Source organism: Megalobrama amblycephala, linkage group LG23, assembly GCF_018812025.1.
Source record: "Megalobrama amblycephala isolate DHTTF-2021 linkage group LG23, ASM1881202v1, whole genome shotgun sequence".
Classification (NCBI taxonomy): domain Eukaryota; kingdom Metazoa; phylum Chordata; class Actinopteri; order Cypriniformes; family Xenocyprididae; genus Megalobrama; species Megalobrama amblycephala.
Genome location: NC_063066.1, coordinates 17,205,852 through 17,221,191, shown reverse-complemented (window position 1 = coordinate 17,221,191; position 15,340 = coordinate 17,205,852). Strand labels below are relative to the sequence as shown.

The window sequence follows — 15,340 nt, the reverse complement described above, 5'->3', positions numbered from 1 at the left end:
TTAGTCCTGTATCGCTCTTCTCTCCTCATCACTAACATGCAGGTCAGTGGGGCTAACATTGCAATGATGAAGTAGACGTTGATTCACTTATCCATGTCATAGACAGGCGCATTCTGGGACGAGTTGTTCACTTGGCGAAGCTTTTATTGGACTACCCATGAAGTTACAGGATATTCTTATAGTACAATGACCTCTTATATATCAAAAGCTCAAGGTAAAGCTGATTTCTCAATACATATGGCACATATACTGACCACAATCAACCTCAAATACCATTTAGACAAAGCAGCCAATAAAACTGATTAACAATAAGTCTTTCCGTATATACACAATGCGTCTTCCATAATTGCTTCGGGCCTCTCTTCTGATCTTGCAGCTTTGACTCTTGTTTGCGCGTATCTGTTTAAAGGGGGTTTGACTTTCGAAGGATTACAGAGGCGTTGCTGTCAACACCAGTGATATTAAATGGATGCAGTGGCATTATGACAGAAGCAACAGAGAATGCCATTACCATACATGACCTGTTTGGCGCTCTAATCACTCAAGGCGTAAAAAAAGACATATCCTGGCAGGCCGGGGAGCTGACAGGGGGGGCGAGGCGACATCTGTTGAAATGAATGACACAAGGCCATGTCTGATCCAGCACATGAACACACCAACACGACAGAGAAACAGAGAGAGAGAGGAAAACAGCAAATCCATGGCTTAATGTTGGTAGTTCAATGCAAGCCGGCATGTATTGATTGAGTCCTCAAGGGGTGATGGGCTAAAATCGCTGCTTTCTATCACTGGTTTCTCAGACAGGCTGTGAAATTGGGCTACTAGATCACAAATACACCCAGAACACATGCAATGAAGGTTTTTTTCCAGTAAAGAACTACAATGCCTATGATTACTGTAATCTGAAATCCCAGACCTCTATGATTCAATTCAATTTCACATTTAGGGTGGTTTCACACTTGCTTCGATTTCTTGGTCCAAACCAGAGTTCGATTGCTCCCCCTCCCCTGTGTTCACATTATATTATTTGGGTTCGAACCGCGATGCGTTTGCGTCAAAGCAGCAGCAGTAAAGGCAGCGCAGGAAAAGGCAGCAAAATGCATTGCACTTTTATATTTTTGTTTTTGAACCGTTGGTTTTGTTTTCAAAGCTTCAGTACAAAACTGCACTTGTATCTATCTGCCGTGAATACTGCAAATGTTTAAAAGAACGCTGAAGGTGAGCAGAAATTAGATATACAGCTCTCTGCTTCCACTGCGTCAGTCACGCTAAGCAGGAAAGTGAATGAAACACATTTTTATCAAATCATACATCATTAATAGCAGTTCACTTCCACGATTCAGCAGTGAACTGTGCAGGAGTTTACATGAACCGTACCCCAGACCAGCCTTTTTAAGCAAAACTCATTTACATCATCCAAACGAACCCGGGTGTGCACCAAAACTGCTAGGGTGAAAGCACCCTTATTTGTTTAGCGCTTTTCACAATACTGTTTCAAAGCAGCTTTACAGAAAATGCATGTGTCTACAATACATTACAATTTCGAATGATCTGTTATCAGATGTGACTGTGTCCAAGTAATGTCCATATTTCAGAAATGTATAGTTATAGTATAGTAGTAAGATATAGCAGTGTTAGCTAACATATTGTATTAATTTTAGGCAGAAACAATGAGCTCATTGAAGAAATTATTAACATTCTGAACATGTTCTGAACGTAATGGTTACAATATATAGAAATTTAGCATTGGTGCATGTTGATTCAGAGTTTACGTCATCTGAAGTCCACGATGACTGGCTTATTTATACAAAGTCTGGTTTTTCAATACTTAGAAGAAACAATTAAATCTGTGGTCACATTCACATCAGCAGAATACGGCTGTCAGTCCTGTATTTAATTCCAAACAGCTACAGTACAGTCCAAAAGTTTGGAACCACTAAGATTTTTAATGTTTTTAAAAGAAGTTTCGTCTGCTCACCAAGGCTACATTTATTTAATTAAAAATACAGTAAAAAAACAGTAATATTGTGAAATATTATTACAATTTAAAATAACTGTGTACTATTTAAATATATTTGACAAAGTAATTTATTCCTGTGATGCAAAGCTGAATTTTCAGCATCGTTACTCCAGTCTTCAGTGTCACATGATCCTTCAGAAATCATTCTAATATGCTGATTTGCTGCTCAATAAACATTTATGATTATTTTCAATGTTGAAAACAGTTGTGTACTTTTTTTTTCAGGATTCCTTGATGAATAGAAAGTTCAAAAGAACAGCATTTATCTGAAATACAAAGCTTCTGTAGCATTATACACTACCGTTCAAAAGTTTGGGGTCAGTAAGAATTTTTATTTTTATTTTTTTGAAAAGAAATTAAAGAAATGAATACTTTTATTCAGCAAGGATGCATTAAATCAATCAAAAGTGGCAGTAAAGACATTTATAATGTTACAAAAGATTAGATTTCAGATAAACACTGTTCTTTTGAACTTTCTATTCATCAAATAATCCTGAAAAAAAATATTGTACACAAATATTTTGTACAATTGTACACATTAAATGTTTCTTGAGCAGCAGATCAGCATATTAGAATGATTTCTGAAGGATCATGTGACACTGAAGACTGGAGTAATGATGCTGAAAATTCAGCTTTGCATCACAGGAATAAATTACTTTGTGAAATATTTCAAATAGAAAACAGTTATTTTAAATTGTAATAATATTTCACAATATTACTGTTTTTTTACTGTATTTTTAATTAAATAAAATGTAGCCTTGGTGAGCAGACGAAACTTCTTTTAAAAACATTAAAAATCTTAGTGGTTCCAAACTTTTGGACTGTACTGTACGTTCACACACAGTTCAGTTATTTGCGAAAGTGATAACCACGGTGCACTGCACAAACACATCTTTACCGCGTGTTGTGGGTTTTCATGTTTGGTTTCGGTAACTTGCAGCGAAGGAAATACAGGGGTTTTAGATCCAGTCACTGTTCTCCACCGGAGCAGCCAGTTTCTTCTTTTTCTTAAAATATTGAATCAAATTCAATACTACATTCCTATTTTAATTTATATTTTCATTCATACAATTTCAGTTCTAATAAACTATAAAATAGGCATTTTAAAGCCGCTTCAATGAGGCATCATACTGGACAAAAAGTGCACTATGATGAACAAGCTATATCGGTTCTAATTCAAGTTTCTAATTTCCTTCTCTCTCAAAAACATTCTTTGAATGATTTGCAATCCATTTAAAATAATTTAAATTTTGACCTAGCCTTTCATCAAAAATTCTCTGAAATACTTATCTGACATAGTGCTTTGCAGAAAAACAAGGACATTTAGCACACTACAAAGTTATGATGGCGGCAATCTCATTTCAATGCAAAATACAGGTGCCACTATCAAAATTACAACAGTTGACAATGATTCTTTTTGTTGTTTTTCAAAGTCTTTCAGTCATTTAATGCTCCATTTATTTTTTATGGCTTTTACTCCAGTCTTCAGTGCTAGAAACCATTCTCTAATATACTGATTTGCTGCTCAAAAAACATTTCTTACACATTTTCTAATCAGTTTCAGCTTTAAATTATGGTGGAAACCATAATACATTTTTCAGGATTCTTTGATGAATAGAAAATTAGTTTATTTCAAATTCTTCTTTAATGTCATTCTTGCTGAATAAAAGCAAAGTTGTAAAAAAATAAAACAAGATCTTGTATTGACCCAAACCTTTGAACAGTAGTGTATATTATCTACCAAACATACAAACATATATTGTTAATTTTGACTGCGTGAATTTGGTTGTAGAATGTAGTTGACACTTCCCTAAATAACTCATTCTGGTAAGCAAAGCACCAAGAAGAGGAGTGAAAAAAGCACCACATTGAAACACTATACATTTCACCAGAACAGTAAGAAAGAGACATAAGCTGCTACAGCTCCATCAGCCATTTGGTTAGCAGGAGCAGGCTGAAGCACGCCAGGTAATAACGTCGGGATGCCCCCGGAAAAGTGACCTGGCTTAAAGTTAATCGGAGTAAAGGACACTAAGATGCTCAGGGCTGCTTAATTAGTTAAAGAGACAGTAATTTGTTTTCCCAAGAAAGAGGGATGGTGTAATGAGGACATACGAGCGACATTTGGTCCTGCCATGTGCATTAGTACCAAATCTGTCTTGATGTATTCTTCTCAATACGTGCGGATGAATAGGTTAAAAAGTCATGTGTACGGATGGGTGACAAAGTGCATGTGTGTGCGCAACGTGCTTGCTTCCAACATTAAAGGGGTGGTTCACAGCGATTAGTCATGTATTCGGCTACAGTAAAGCTTTAACCAGGATAAAACCGTATATTGAAAGCTAACAAACAGCAGTAACATTTACAAGTGACAGCATATCTAAACACTTTGACACTAATACAAACAGAAATAAACGTCCTTTTAAAAAACATGTTTGCAGAGGTTTTGCTTGAACCTCTTCATCATTACTGCTATCTGGGTCTGATTCGGGCTCAATTTGATAATATAGACGCGATTATTTACATTTCTACCGAAGCACTGTAACAACGAATGGTAAGGGGTGTGGCGTTTCCAGACGCTTCAGCAAATCAAAATACACTGGGCCAGCTAACCAATCTGAGCACATTGTGTATTTTGGAGGGTTTTTAATAGAAGCAGGAAGTTAACCTGGCCGTTCAAATGACAATGGAAACAGCGGTGTAGAATAAAGGTAAAATATATGAAAAATACAGCGTTTTTTTTTAAAAAAAACAAAGCATTAAGTTTGTTAAACTGTGCCCCATAAACACAATCAAGCCTAGGAAAAAAAAAAAAAAAAAAAAAAAAGTGAACCACCCCTTTAATAAATCCATATGACCGATTCAAATAAGGCATCTCCCACCATCTGCATCATTCATCTAGACTGGATTAATGTTTAATAGCACAAACTATATATGTATTCATGAAGCCACATCCTCGTCTTGAAAGAATTTTACTGCTCCATGAACAGAGCAGATAATATGACTACATCAGATAGTAACTGCTGATTATGAGCATCCACAGCTGAATTAACTAGGGTCGAGCAGAAATGAAGAACCAACTTCAATATCCATCCTAGCCCAGCGAGAGCAAGATGACTGAATAATGATTAAGACCCAGAATCCCTCTCCCCGCTTACTCTGTTCCCTTGAGGCTGAGCTGAAACTAACTAGGACTGTCTGAGGGAAGGGAGGAGGGGCGGGAAAATGAAGGATTAACATGGTGATCAGTAAAGAGAGAGGAAGAGACACAAGGCTGGACGGATTCATGAATGATGAAGCATATTTCATGCACCATGTGTACAATCCATTCATAAAAAAAAAAAAAAAAAAAATTAACAATAGAGATTCTGAACACATATACACACACACACACACACACACACACACACACACACACACACACACACTATTACTTACTTGGTTTTGAACACCCAAAATGTAAACAAAATCAGCACTACTATGGCTGTCACTAACGATTATTCTGTAATCGAGTAATCAGACGATTATTTTTGACGACTAATCGCGTAATCGGATATTTTTAAATATAGGCAAACAATAGCCTTTAAAAATGTCTTAAAATACATATATAATAAGAATGAGGCAATAATATTTGGTTCAAATAAAGTCTCAAAAGCAAGTAATCATATAGTTTTATAGAACACTGTTTATATTATGTATAGGGCTGCACGATTTTGGGAAAATGTCATATTGCGATTATTGAGGTCAATATTGCGATTGCGATATGCGATAGCGATATAATAAACAAATAGTATCATGAGTCATCTTGCTTGGTTCTCAGTGAAAATGCACACACAGATTACTGATAATGCTGAAATGTGTATTTCTCAACTCAAACTAGCAACAACAACAAACAAATGCACAGCGTTTTCAAATTAAAATATTTTTACAAAATTAAATAATAACATCTTTGCATTACTGCAAACTTGTTATAATCCCATTTAAGATGTTTGTTTCTTTACTAATCTGTGGTTCAACGGATCACAAAACTCACGGTTCGGATCACATCACGGTTATGATGTCACAGATCAGATCATTTTTCGGATCAGTACAAAAAAAAAAATTGGGGGATGGGGGTAACTTAACTTTGCATGTATTACTTAGCCCACTTAAACTACTCTGATATCACAGCATAAACTAATAGCCTAAGTAATACATTTTAAAAGGCAAGTGAACAGACTGTAAAAAGAACAAATACTGTACACCAATTACAACAAGGATAGATAAATACTACATAAAGTTACAAATAAAGTATAAGGTCTAACTGTAGTATTAATTTTCATGCACAGAAATTTAATTAAATGTAAAATGACACTGGTCACTGTATAAATTTAATATAGATTAATCTTTGTTAAAGCTGTGTTTTGTTGTTTGATTTACATGACAGACAGCAGCAGGTATTTATAGGTTGCTGTCACTTTAAAAGTAAGACATGCACGCACACATCAGATACACATCCAAATTCTCACCTCGTTCAATTAAGACATAACTGAATGTGTTTACAAGAATACATGCTGAGAGGGGTATTTTGACTGACATAATGCGTGTATGTGACCATCCAAGTGCATTGAGGATGCGAAAGAGAAATCAATTAGGAGATCGCGAGCTATAACGCGCCTCTCTCTCTCTCTCTCTCTCTCTCTCTCTCTCTCTCTCTCTCCGCGTGAGCCTTGTATGTATGTGCGTCATGTGCGCACCGATAACAGCGCTGCGTGCGATACCGAATTAAATCCTCTTTTGCCTCTTCTAGAGCGCTGGAATGGTTTTATATCCATTTAATGTGTAAACTAGCAAGACAAAACACGTTCAAATGATTACCTTTCACTCTATTGCGGTTAAAGTTGCAATTGATCCGCGAATCACATGCGTCCCGAACCGTGGGCCTTGGTCCGTACGGATCACGGATCAACAACGACCCCTTTAACCACTACTAATCTGGGCTTATAATCTTATAGCCAAAATATCGCCATATAACAGAGGTAGCGTTTTTTTTTACCACCCGTTCAGTGACCGTTTGCTCCGCATCCGTCTCTGCGCTGCACACCGGAAAAAGTCTTGACATGACCATGCGCGCCTCACGTGCCACTGCCTAAACTGAAACTGACTGGTCTTCTTTTTATTAGCGGTGTATAAAATGGGCAAACAGCTCTCAGAGAATGGGTTGTATTTATTTATTTATTTATTTAATTATTATTATTATTATTTTATTTCATAAAATCGCAGCATTTTGCGTCATATAATCGCACAAGCTTCACATCGCGATTGCGATATGATTAATCGTGCAGCTCTAATTATGTATATCATATTATGTATTTTAACAATTAACTTATGTAGGCATTATGTATTATATGTATATGCCTGCAGACATTTGTTATACATAATGTACATAAGTGCCTAGTGATTTGTTTTTGTTTTGTTTTTTGCTTTTCACACTTGTTTAATATTGGCCAAAGAACATTTAATACTTAATCTTTAAAATTTGACCACTTTTTTACGGTAGAAATGCTACAGCCACTGTAATTTCTTGAACAAGAATGTGTGGCCAAATCGACATCAAAACAGGCAAACTCAGAGCCAGGGTTTAAACTTTTATTTTGAAATCGCGATGAACAGTTTGCATATTTAGAAACGTACTGATGTTGGCGTAAGACTATACATGGGTTTCATGTGACGTCACTGTATTCTATCGCCGCCATATTTGGGACCGGTCACAGCTGCGCGCCCTGTTTAAGTCTATGGTGACAGCAGCTACAACTACCAGAGGAAGGCCAACGAAACGCTTTCAGAAGGTTCACAACAAGTTTATAATATATCTTGGATATGTGGTGCTGTTAGCCGTTTCAACAGTCGTCAGAACTACAAATTTATTTGATCCCAAAGTAGTTAGATCGGCAGAATTATTGGCTTCATTCAGAAGGGACCACACCACTGGCAGCCAAACAGCAATGCACAACATTAATAACTGCTGGGACTGTCATTTACGTAACATTATAACGAGGACACTATTGTAATAAAATGTTGTGAATTCTCTGTGTTGTTGTTTCAGCGTGTTGTTGTGGTAAGAGCGCGTCGACTGAGTTAAACATTGATTACATAACTTGTTCAAACTTCACTTGTGCATTCGCGTCATTTTGTACAGATAAAACTTATTAATTTTATTAAGTATAAATATCTGATTATTCTCATAAAGGATGTGTTTCGTTGAGGTAAATAACCCACAGAGCTGATGATCATCTATAGCTTCAGTGCGAGCGCTCAAAAAGTAAGACAAAACATTAATATGATTGGGACTGTCTTCTTCTTATACATGATATTATAATCGTATATACTTGTAAAATAACGTTGTGAATTATTTGGGCTTATTTGCTGTGTTTCGGAGTTTCAATGAGGTTACTTCAAGTTCATCTGTGCGTGATTTTGTGCAAATACTAGTTGTAATATTATTTTTATTTTGTATTAATATCTGGATTATTTTATATAGGATGTGTTCCGTTGATTAATTAAAAAGTTGAAAGTTAATTAACTTTCAGTTTATGGGTTTTTTTATTCTCTTCAGCTTCAGCGTGCGCAGCTCAAACAGCAATGATTAAGTCATTAAAATGTTTAACGTTACTACACAGTATTATTAAAACTTTAATATTTCTTTTAGAAAACGAATGCATTATTTTTAATAACTAGCTCTTATATTCTAGTATTATTTTCATCAACACATAGTTTGATTAATAATAAGGATCATGAACAATAACAGATTTTTTTTTGTATACAATAACATCAATAACAGATTCATTTTGATAACAGTATTATTTGAGCTGCGCGCGCTGAATGAACACCCGTAAACTGAAGCGCTTTGCTAGAAGGTTAATTAACTCAACAGGACACATCCTATGGTAATTCATATATATTTATACAAGCTATACATAAAATTACAACTTATATTTGCACAAAATCATGCACGCATGTACTTGAACTAAGTAATGTAGTCAGCTGGTGTCGTGAATTTGTTCATCCTGTAACACGCCGAAACACAGCAACTAGAATTCATAATATTTTCAAATAAATCAAATAAATTTGAAGTTCTGACGACTGTTGAAACGGCTAACAGCACCACATATCCAAGATATATTATAAACTTGTTGTGAACCTTCTGAGAGCGTTTTGTTGGCCTTCCTCTGGTAGTTGTAGCTGCTGTCACCATAGACTTAAACAGGGCGCGCAGCTGTGACCGGTCCCAAATATGGCGGCGGGCATAGCGGAAGTGACGTCTTTGAAACCCATGTATAAAATGATTTACCTTACAAATCTGATGAAATGCCACACATTGTGTTACCTCATGAATGTTATAAGCAACCCAAACTCACAGCATATGCAGAGATGGAGTTAATAAAGCGCATATAAATTAAACCTGCAGGGCAATTCAATTGAATCCTGCGATTCAATTAAATCGGAGCCTTTGTGAATTCACAATAGCATTATGCTAAAGTATGGTTTTTAAATGGCTTTAATACATCCTGCAGCCTTAGAAAATGGTCCAATAATGCGTTTCATGGATTCTCGTCCATGGAATACGACACTTTCGGTATTTTGCCGGTTACTCGACACGGGTAAATTGCAATTGGGGACTTTTTAGAGTAGAGTACTCGAAATTTAATTGAGGAATCGTGACAGCCCTAATCACTACTTAACAAATGGCCAAACGTTTAATCTTAGTGTGCCATAATCAGGAAAACAAGGAATCGGTTCCAGCAGAACTACGCTGAAAGCTCTGCAGATCTGCATGTTTATTAAATATTGAATCTAATTTATGTTTTAAGATGCCAGTAAGTGAGTTTAGCATATTTAAATCCATCCCACAGAATTTCCAACAAAATCAGCACAGGAAAATGCAAAATAAAGAAATATATAAAAAAAAAAAAAAAAAAAAAAAAAAAAAATTTTTGCCCATACAGTGAAAGTCAATGGGGTCCAAAACAACAAACACTTTCATTGTATAGATAATATGTACTACCATATACATACACTATCGTGGGTGAACTATCCCTTCAAGTATTGAATTCATGTTTCTTCTAGAAAGTCACTGTCTATATTATTTAGAAAGACTAACTGCACATAACTTGATCATTTCAAGTTGATCAAGATCAAGATCAAGTTGCAAACACTTTAACTGGTGAGAAACGAAAAGCAAGATTTTCCTAATTAAAGCTAATGACAAAACATGGTAGGCGGTAGTGGTTAACACAAATTGATTGGCAAAGTGCGTAGGTCTAATTGTGACTTCAACGTCTCCATTACGTCACTGTTCATCACACAGCACCAACACATCTGTAGCCAACAAAAACGTAACACTGCATCCTCCGTAATGATCTGCATGGCCATTAGGCCATTACATTTGAGACAACAAACCAATAAAGTCAGTGATCGCAGTATATGGCTATTTCAAATACAGGGACATACACTGCTTTCATTACTTTCAGTGTAAATTGTCAATACGCTGTGGCTATTTCAGGCCTCTTGAAGAAGGGATCAATCATTAGAGGTACTGACAGATTTGACACATCTATCTTCAAATGTGTCAGGGTAAAAATAGCAAGCCAGCGGCATTGTGAAACACGCTGTCTGCGGGGCAAAGATGTGACTGTCTGAGACCAACTCTACAGCCCATTATCTGCACAAATTATGAACACAGCCTAAAGAGGCATATACACACAGACAGAAGTATACAGGGTAATGAAAGGAATTTAGTTTTGTCCTTCCTTCTTAGACTTGCTTCACACTGATATTCCTGCTTTAAATGGTTAGTTCACCCAAAAATGAAAATTCTGTAATTAGTACTCACCCTCATGTTGTTTAACACCCGTAAGACCTTCGTTCATCTTCAGAACACAAATTAAGATATTTTTTATGAAATCCGAGAGGTATATGTACATAGACCGAGAGGTATATGTACATAGTACATGTGACTGCAAAGAATCAACTGTTATGTTATGAAGCGACAAGAATACTTTTTGTGTACAAAAACAAAACAAAAATAACAACTTTATTTAACAATATCTTCTCTTCTGTCATTCTCGTATGCTGTTTACGTTCAACACTTCCAGGTTCGACATCAGAACGGCGGCTCAGTATTGGCCGATGCTGTTTACGCAAGCAGCACGAAGCATTGCGCGTGATGCTGATGCAGAAGCCGGTCATACCTCTCGGATTTCATCAAAAATATCTTAATTTGTGTTCCAAAGATGAACGCAGGTCTTACGGGTGTGGAACAACATTTGGTTGAGTAATTAATGTCAGAATTTCAATTGTGTGAACTAACCCTTTAAGTATAAATACAATTACAAACCATACATGGGTTGCACATGAATTCCTCATGTTTGTCCCAAAAAAGGAAACTGTAGAATCTCAAGCAAATGTCCAATATTAAACGGTGAAATGTGAAGTTATTTATTCCATATGAAAATTAGAGATACATTTTTATTGGTACCATATACATCATTGTTTAGAATTTTTTTTTTTTGCATTTTTAATTTACACTACATTTGCAATCTTCTAACAATCAAGGTTAATCTTTAAAATCACTGAAAAGCAATACCGTTAAATGTAGCAAATCTCAAAATAATCATCCATGTTTCACACTATACATGTTAATCTTGTGATGCCTAAATCCAGTTGTAGCATTTAAAGCAGAACTAAGTAACTTTTTTACCTTCATAAATAGTTTTCTAAGTCCTTACGACGGTTAATTGACTTGTAGTGGTGTGTTTGAGGCGTGCACTAACCCCCTCTGGCACGTCTACGGCAGAAAACAGCACTTGCAAGTTGAGCTGCGCCGACCTGACACAATCTCGCCTCATGTTCACATTCACCCGAGAGTAACAAAATGCTTTACGGTAATTCAAAAACAATGTATATATTATGACTTGATGAGACAATTTCGAAAATTACCCACCTCCATCGAGATTTCTTGTACTGTATTTGCAAAACTACTGCGCTGGTGAGCGTTGTAGTCGTTGTAGTCCTGAGCTGCGCTTGGAGTAATTTACGACAGTGTGATTCACTGAAGGAACCTGTAGGGGGAGCTTCGCAAATCTTACTGAGTTCCGCTTTAAAACTATTGATTTTTAACTTATTCAGACAAAATAGTGCAAAGTTTTAAAACTGGCCATTTATCAGAGATAAATGATCAGCTTATCAGTATTGGACATTATTATTATTGTACGTGGATCCCCTGTTAAGACAGCATGACCTAAGTAAGGTAGGGGCAGTATTAGTATTAGCTATATACTTCACCTTTAAAAAGCCTGTCTTGTCTAACTAGAGGAAAAACGTTGCAGCTGCACTGCAGATACTGGGTAGGCTGGACCATAAAAAAAAAAAAAAAAGTTCTCTAGAAAGGAGTTTGATCAAACCATTAAAAAAAAAAAAATCTGGGAGGTCTCCAGCAGGCCTGCCCACTCCCATTCGTGTGGGCTTCACTCTGTGATCTTTGCATCCAATCCGAGAATCGTGCCACCTCCGCTTACCGACCGCTACGCAGATAAGGCTGCTTTGGCAATTGCCCCAGCCTGGTCTGGCGAGAGCTCTGTTGTACTCAAAGCAAACAGACACATGGAGGCTGAGGAGGAGGTGAAGATGGAGTAGGAGGGAGGGTGAAGCTGGAAGTTGTTAGACAGGTTATGAGCGGATCGGGCCAATGTTCTGCCAAGGTCCCGCCCTGCCCTGCCACACCACGAGCCAGCCTGATGCACTGCAGTAATTACAAAAAAAACAACGACAACATGCACACCTTGTGCCACACAGCAAGGTCTATAGAGAAAGTGAAACCGCAGCAATAAGTAATGCTTTTCAAAACAGGTCTCCTGCTTTCATTCAAAATCGTACCGTGTAGGTCATAGGCCTGATCGGACATGCAGGCTTATTGATCGCTCAAGTGCGGGGAAGTGCTTGCACTGACGAACAGGATACTTTTCAAACACGGTAAATGTGGCAGCAGGAGGCATGACATGCTCCAAAACCAAGGTTAAAACCAGCCATTCACTTTTTAAACTGAAAAAGGATGTGAGATGTTAACTGTCTTACAGATTGTATTTTCACCAGCACTAGTGAAAAGAGTGCAATCAGCCCAAGCTGAAGCCTCTTAAATTATTAAAGTAAAGTGTATGGCCTCTATTCCATCTCCTTCAAATTGTAATGATCACACAAGACTATGACAAATCCAGCATAAGAGGATGCATTGCAGATATATATACTCTTTGCCAACCTAATTTTCTCCAAGTATCAATAAGTCAGTGGCACAAGGAAGTGAAATTGTTCAAATACGCTGACATTTAGCAAACACCATTTCTGGTCAGCCTTTTGACTGCAAATCGGATACATGCCATCTTGACAAGGGAGCTTACTGGAAGCATGACATTTTATCCAAGATGCAGACAGACAAACATGAGAGACAAGACAGGTTTGATCAGTATACATCAGACAAAGAGCACTGCCCTTACACACCTATTCAAATCTCCATTGTTAAAAAACAAATACATGAGAGAAAGTCTCTGCCATACCCAAATACTGCAGGTGAAGCACATCGGAGCAAGCAACTTGCTGATGCCCATTCATATTCCGTTCACTTCAGTCTTTCCCTTTCAAAGTGCGAGAGTGCTGTCCTTGCCTTGCAAGAATGACTAAAACACGAGCCAATAGAATTCGAGCGCGAGCTGTGAGGGAGCATATCATTGGTTAGACCTATTGAACAAACACGCCCTCATCAAATGAACGAGTCGGTGTTTTTTAATCTGAACGAGATTCGGAATGGCACTGAACGTCACATTCGTGAACGAACTAAAATAAATATACGAAACGCATATTTTATTGCAGTTGGCTTTTTTTATACAGTTAGATTAGAATGGTTTTAGAATTTTACTAAAATATAAAGGTTGCTCGTAAACGACTCGGTTGAGTGAATAATTTAGTGATTCAATACAAAAGCATCACTTGACTCCACCTACTGGAGTAAAACTTGCAGAAAGGATCACACGAGATTCAAAAGAATCGAAGTGATGAATCATTTTAGTTAATGATTCAAAAGATTCGAAACACAGGAACCAAAAACCAAAATCCCCCACCACCACTTGAATCTTTTTAAAGACAAATGAACTTGACATTTGATGTTGTGAACATAAGTCTTGTATGGACTAAGAGAGCATCATATTCATTGGAGAAATTAACAAGCAGGACCAGAAAGCGAAAATAGTTCATCACAGCAAAACACAACTAATCTGACATGAAACACCGTTAAGTTACAAACGAGTCCCGGCCCACTTCTTATAACCAACTAAAACACAAATAATATAACGTTACATAATATAATAACTTTATAATAACACACACACACGCCCTGAACTGCTTACACATTAGCCATTACTTCATCCTATACGTTACATTAAGGAAGGGAGGATGTCAACAAAAACGTAACGTTAAGTGAATACATAATGTTAGCTGATCACAGTCCTAATATTAAATAAACCATATGTGTAAATGTCCTATGTAGCCTGCATCTGACATTCACAAAATGTTGCCACTGCCTTAAAAAAACAATAGTGAAAGAACTTATTTGTAACCTAGAATCACGCAATGAAGCCCAATGCAATCTTCAGTAAGTGCTCTCGCAACAGTTGTCGAGCACGAGAAAGATTGTGCACTTGTCACGAAACTCAAGATGACAGGTACAGATTGACACAGATCCCCAATAAAAACGTGTTTTACCTTCAACACGGGAACGGAGATCCGACATAGTTCTCTGAACGGGCGGCATCGGTCCACCTGTCAACTGAACGCTTAAAACTCCGCGTTGCGTTTCTCTTCACCCGTCTAGGGATTTTAAGCGCCGGTGACACCAAAGTAGCTTCCCCCACTCCCGTGACCGGTAACCATTTATTTAGGGTTAGGATTCATGTTGTTGTTGATGAACAGCGACAGTTCCGCACTCTATAACGGGCTCCAGCATCAGCGCGCGGAGCTGAAGGCGAAATCTCTCCAGCACGAGCAAGAATCGATAAGCGCTTGAAACACTGAATGTGCGCGAGCTCTGCCGCTTCACAAATTGGACCATGCCAACTAAGAGCGCAGAGGGGGGTCGAGTCGAAAGAACGCCTGCAAGCTGGTCGTTCTCACTATGAAAACCATAAATGTCTAACATAAACGATATTTCGGTAATACTAAATAAAACCAGGTCTCCATATATACGTGTATGATTTGTATTATGCGAAATAAAAACTGAATCAAAATATTGCCCCC

General features: G+C 37.3%; 1 protein-coding gene across 7 annotated transcripts in view; it reads right to left on the bottom strand.

The window, feature by feature from the left end:
- Window positions 1-15,136, bottom strand: part of atp8a1 (ATPase phospholipid transporting 8A1) — a 154,176-nt gene extending 139,040 nt beyond the window's left edge. For 2 of the 7 annotated variants that reach the window (XM_048176433.1, XM_048176432.1), the window contains exon 1: window positions 13,609-13,707. In XM_048176433.1, coding sequence (XP_048032390.1) covers window positions 13,609-13,663 — 55 coding nt within the window. In that variant the 5' untranslated portion in view covers window positions 13,664-13,707. Of the gene's footprint in view, window positions 1-13,608; window positions 13,708-14,809 lie in introns of those variants that run through there. The other 5 variants (XM_048176436.1, XM_048176435.1, XM_048176437.1 and 2 more) reach the window with 4 other exon arrangements.
- Window positions 15,137-15,340: the final 204 nt, after the last annotated feature.